The following is a 5,876-nucleotide window of genomic DNA, read 5'->3' on the forward strand; positions in this document are numbered from 1 at the left end:
TCCTCCTCCTCCTCCTGCCCCCCCACTCCCTTCTGACTTTGACTCACCTGCGTTTCTGAGCTTCTTGTTCCGATACACGGAGAAGATGACCAAGAGATTGCCCAGGATGTCCACAACGATAGTGAAGATGAGAAAGCAGCCCAAAGTTGTGGTAACCCACGGCGGACGGTTCAGCACGGTGTCGCTGGGGTCTGGCGAGGAGCTGTTCAGGTGGGACCCATTTATAACCATTGTTTAGGCTACGGTCGCTGAACTTTCTCAACTGGCCCAAATTGCACGTGTCGTGGTTCCTCGTGTGTCCTATAGTCTGAATCTCGAAGACGCCGGTGGTGGGATACTATAGCCTCCCTTGGCTTTCATCTTCATCCTCTCCGCGCGCGCTTCTTCTCCTTTTTTCCTCTCCACCTCCGCGTGGACTCCAGCCTTCACCTAGCTGCCGCGGACTGGTCGTCTCGGTGTCACTTGTGCGCCCGTGTGCCATTCACTTTGCCCGCGAGCATGTGTGACATGAAGCCTCAACTTCAAACCTTCCCAGCATGTGATCAAACGTCCCCGAGAGGAGCGGGTTTTATTTTGAGGGAGAAATACTGTCGCCTGGTGGCAGAGAGCTGGAACGTCACAGCCATTGAACGGCTCGGGGGAAGGGTCCTACTTTCTTTTCATCTACTAGAGTTGTCTTCATTCATAGCTCTGCGGTCGCTCGCTTTGCTTCAGATCCGCAGCCCATTCACCACCATTCGGAAGAACCATTCATGTTTTATCTGTTTCAGGAAAAACGCCATCATACTTCCCGCGCCTATTGTAACTTAAATGAATGCATGCTTAAGCATGCTGGTGACAGAAGGAGATTTAAATTTCCCAGATTACCAATAGTACATTATAGATAATAATAATAATAATAATAATAATAATAATAATAATAATAATAATAATAATACATTTAGCAACTTTTACAAAACTAATTCAAATAAGTAAATATATACACATACTTTCCTTTTATTACACACAGGCCTGAATTACACACACATGTTCAGTACCTTTACATGTACTAAATGGAGAGTTGTCAGAGTGAGGGGGCTGTCCATGGAAAAGCATGGGTGCCTTGCTCATGAGCACCGAGGTAGTGCCCATGAGGTGAACTGGCACCCCTCCAGCTATCAGTCCACAACCACACTCTGGTCCGTATGGGGACTTGAACCTGCGATCCTCCAGTCCCTAACCCATCTCTCGGCTGACCGAGCTACTGCTACCCCCGAAGTTCTCCAAGAGACTAGAAAATCTTATAAATGAAGCCCAAAAACAGGACGTAACGGAACAACCATTAAAAAAAAGAATTTAATAATGTATAAAAAAATCTAATTAAATTTAAAAAACAAACAAAAGCATAACATAAGACAAAGGCCAGTTTAAATAGGTAAGTTTTCAGCTGCTTTTTCAAAAGCTTCCACAGAGAACACAGAACTAGAATAAGAAGTGTGGAACCAGCACTTTAATGGCCCGGCCACCTTTTGTACCGTAGATCTAATGTAACGCTGAATTCATTCTGTTACATATATTTACGTCAGTGAAATCCCTGACCAATGCACACTCATAATCACTGACATACTCATTAAGTATTTTTTGTTTGTTCATGGATATACAAAGAATGGCCCTTATTCTTTTGTTAGTTATTGATGTTCACAATAAATGGGTCACCCACCCTCACCCACACGTACTTCTGCAGCACATTCATGAGCTGTCTGAGAAACAGACAGCTTGTCATAACAAAATGTGGAAACTCTCATCTGAGGGTTTATTTTTACCTACTAAGTTGAGGGTATACTGCAATAATATCCTGTTTGTGACTGTAGGCTGAACTAAGCATTCATCCATCCATCTATATATCTGTCTAGCCTCTGTCTATGTGACAGAGCCCCAGCCACCCCCCCCCCCTCTTCCTCCAAGTACCCTTAAAAAGCTAAGATTAGGGAAAAAATAAATCAAATTTTGTATGGAAATTGTTTTTCAGCTTTCCTATCCTATTGGTCTCGACATACAGTGTTGTCTCTCGACTCGTCCCTGGTTGACACTAAAAAAGCCTTGTTACATTATTTACTTGCTGCTAGTGCTACGCTAGGCTTGTTAAGAGCCAAACACATTATTTGTAAAATATATAAACATATAAAAAAAAAACTCTGACTAAAAAGTTAATAAATAATCATTTAACCATTTTTTATTATTTAATTTTATATTTAGAATTTTGACCCATTAATAATATCAGTTACAGTTAACAGTAAACAGTTAAAAACACTATTATTCAAACTTAAATTAAAAAAAAGGAATTAAATGAGATTTTTCCGCGTAGTTAAAACCAATATTATTGCCACAAAAAATAGAAAAGGAATTAAAAAAAAGAATAGGCTAAACAATTTTATTTTGTGACTGCTAGTGCAGATTTTACATTAGCTAGTTGGGTTTTAAGCGGCTCTTCTTTCTGCTAAGTTTGCGGCCCTCTGCTGAGACGGCCCCCGCGGCTCAGAGCTCCGGGATGCATGTCACTATGTGGATGAGGACTGGCGCGTTAAATATCGGCCATCCTACACGCAGCGGACCACCTCGCAGGTGGACGCGGTGGAGACAGGCTCGGACAGCTAGCATCCCAAAGCTGGCAGCTCATTCTTCCAGACACCATGAGGATACGTCTTCATGCAGTTAGGCCTGTACCAATTATTACATAATTGTCTGATTGTCAATTGCTTTACATTAACGCAATTTTCATTTGTTACCGCACATTAGCTCAGGTCTTGTAGCGGATGACTGGTAATTGTTTTGTTTTTTTTAAATTGTAATTATATGAATGATTAGAGGTCAGACTATGTCTTTTATTATTAATTCAGTTGTTAGTTGTTGGCACTTGACCCTACACATGTTCATAGAAACAAAAATGACGGTGGGATACAGTTAGAAAAAAAATGTGTTTTATGATAATAAAGAGGCTGTGTATTTGTTTGTGTGTGTCACATAACAGTTATATAACCAAAATACATATCCTGGGACTTAAATAAATATTTAATTCATAATCAAAACCTGACTTTCTCTCATCTTTCATCCCTTTCTGGGCCTCACAACATAATTATATTACTACCCAACAACATCCCAAAAGTATTAGCCGTAATAGTCCTGAGCTGCCTTCTAACTTCCTTTATCCTCCATCCCATTGCATTGTGTCATATCGTTTTAAAGTACAAACAGCTCATTATTCTAAAATGTTTGTGAAATGCATTCATGCAAAATATGATCATTATATCTCCCTGTCCGTCTCTTTATATTGCATTTGCCAGAACTGCTCTGCTAGCAGACATTGTTCAGCACACGCTGTAGTGCATAAAAAAAAAAAACACATTACAGAAAGCCCTGCTGAATATCAAAAGAATGTTGAGCGAAGGAAAAAAAAAAACCTGCAAGGACAGATTTTGAATAAGTATTTAGTGAGACAGTACAGCAGACAAATTGTAAGAAAGTAAATGAAGACTGGTAGAGAGAAGACAGGAAGAAAAGGATCAATCTCTGTAATTCGCCGATGGTCAATCATTTCCATTTTGCCTGGTGATAAAAAGTACAGCACAGCAAGTGGAACATTATCCGTTCAGAGCTGCAATTCCATTCCACATCTACTGTTTGGGGGAAAAGTGTTGCCCTTTCTTTTGCTGGAAGTTAACTGGGTATACGTATGTTATGGCTTACATGATTACCTGTTCATTGCTGCGATTAAACCAGTTAGGCCAACATCCACTGCAAGTCAGGGATTGTAGGAGTGGTCCACCCTGGAGTCAGGAGTGTTTTAGGGCCATCATTGCTAGGAGATGCTACCCCGTGCTGACGACTCACAACCAATAGTGACTGGAGCACGTCGTAGCCCCGTAGCCTACGAGTGTTGATACGAGACTTCGAGCCCACGCAGCGTTCATCTGGTAATGTTAGCCATTTGAGACGTCTGTTGCTTTGCAATATTTGAGTGGACCCATCATGCTGTCAAGTTTGTTTTCAGCTCGGAAATTCAAAGCTGTGAGTAGCAAGCTGGGTTAATAGCTTCCATTTAGAAATGTTAGCGCTGATTCGCTCTCGACCTTTTCATTGGCGTTATTTAACCCCGGCTGAGCCACTAATACAGTTCCAGCAAACTCCGGGCAGTCTAAGGCAGATGTGACGCATTATGCCCCACACCATTCACTGTGTCAATCAAGCCGGCACAGCAGGCTGGGGTCACAAGTTGCATGTCATTTTGGTGAGTGTCTGCGAGCTGCACCTCTCTCCTCATTGCATGTGCACTTATGGTAGGATTGAGCAAATAAGAAGAGAACTGTTAGGCTGATTATGTATTCCGCTGGTTTACTAAGGGTCACGCTATTTGCGGCTGTCAGGTTTTTTTACGTAAGGGGATATGGTATATTCCCATTTCTGTCAGTGGCTACTCATGGTATTGCAATAAAAATCCCCCCTGGGGCCCAGCCTTTTCCCCATTGGCCACTGCTGTAAAAAGGGACAGGACATCTCAAACTGCAAATAATGTAGACTATGAATTTTTCTATTGTAGTTTTACTGCGCACATCACAGAAGTAAACCCAGACCTGGAAGCTTAGAAACGTTTTTGCCATATGCGCCAAGCAAGCAATTGGTATTAAACTGAATAGGTGCCATTTTGGGGTCCACGATCCAGTTAATATAATGCATCCATGTTTTTAAAAGGGGGGAACTGTTTAATCTAGCTGGGGTTTGCTGTCTTTTTTACATTGGCCCTTTATATATTATATTAGATTTATTATATATATATATATATATATATATATATATATATATATGCACGCACAAGTCTAACAAAAAAAACATGGAGTATAACTGATTTCTGAGCAAAACTGATTTAATTTTAAACATGCACACCAAAACATGTCTTCCTGTGAATCAGTAGTGGACAGTTTCTGTATGTACCTCCTATTCCGGGTCAGAGCCATGATTCCCTGGTTTCCCGGCTGTGCCTCTATTAGCATCCAGAGCAATGAGACTTTTATCAAATGTTTAATTGAAGCAGGAGATGCTGGAGAGAAGCAAGCAAAGAACATGTGACCCTTCCCAAGATATGACTAGTAATGAACAGGCATCTGAGAGAGAAAGCGACATATCTGCAGGGGATACTGTGTTTTGTTTTAACTCCCATGCTTCTAGGAAAGCACACAACCGCCACAAGGGTTTTTTTATTTACAAAAATGCTCTTAAAGAGTAAACAGCATGATGCTCCAGCCCAGGATGTACCTACAGTAACGCTTGCTCAATGCCACATTGTCATTTTCTTCTTTGGCCTTCGGAAGAACATGAGAGGTAAACGATGACACAGATTGTTTGTTTTTATGCCAGTTTGGCCCCTTTATATTTAAAAAGAATTGTTCTGAAAGAGCAAGGAAAAAAAGTAATGTACCCCCGAAGAAGCTTCTTAAACTTTATTGGCTATTAAAGAGACAGAGAGGTGGAGGAAGAGATGCACATGACTGTATGGTTCCATCACGCCAAACAAAGAAACTGGTTCACTTAAGTTAAGTTTTGTGCGAGAAGGAGGGAGCAAAAGGAAAGTGGAGGGAAGTGCTGTGTGTGGGGAAGGGAAAGGGCAGATATACCAGTGATGAGGACAGGAGGGTGCCAAGAGGACCCTCCCCACACACACACACACACACACACACTTCTGCCAGCATCTCTCATTTGAGAGAGCTGTCAGCAAAATGAAGGAGAGGAGACAGAAGTAATGTAATGAGTGCGGTCCCGACACAGCCCCCGCCATGTCTCTGCTGCTTCACTGCTCATCACTACATCCCATAGAGAAACAAGAGTGTTTGCTTTTATCTGCCGCT

The 5,876-nt window shown here is 41.6% G+C and overlaps 1 protein-coding gene across 1 annotated transcript in view; it reads right to left on the reverse strand.

The window, feature by feature from the left end:
• The window catches only part of mtnr1aa (melatonin receptor 1A a), a gene marked incomplete at its 5' end in the record, with an annotated part of 44,399 nt that extends 43,516 nt beyond the window's left edge, over nt 1-883 (reverse strand). Inside the window, 1 exon segment of the mRNA XM_032541008.1 lies at nt 48-883. Coding sequence (XP_032396899.1) covers nt 48-231 — 184 coding nt within the window.
• Between the last annotated feature and the right edge of the window lie 4,993 nt (nt 884-5,876).

This window comes from Etheostoma spectabile, chromosome 2 (genome assembly GCF_008692095.1).
Source record: "Etheostoma spectabile isolate EspeVRDwgs_2016 chromosome 2, UIUC_Espe_1.0, whole genome shotgun sequence".
NCBI classification, from domain to species: Eukaryota; Metazoa; Chordata; class Actinopteri; order Perciformes; family Percidae; genus Etheostoma; species Etheostoma spectabile.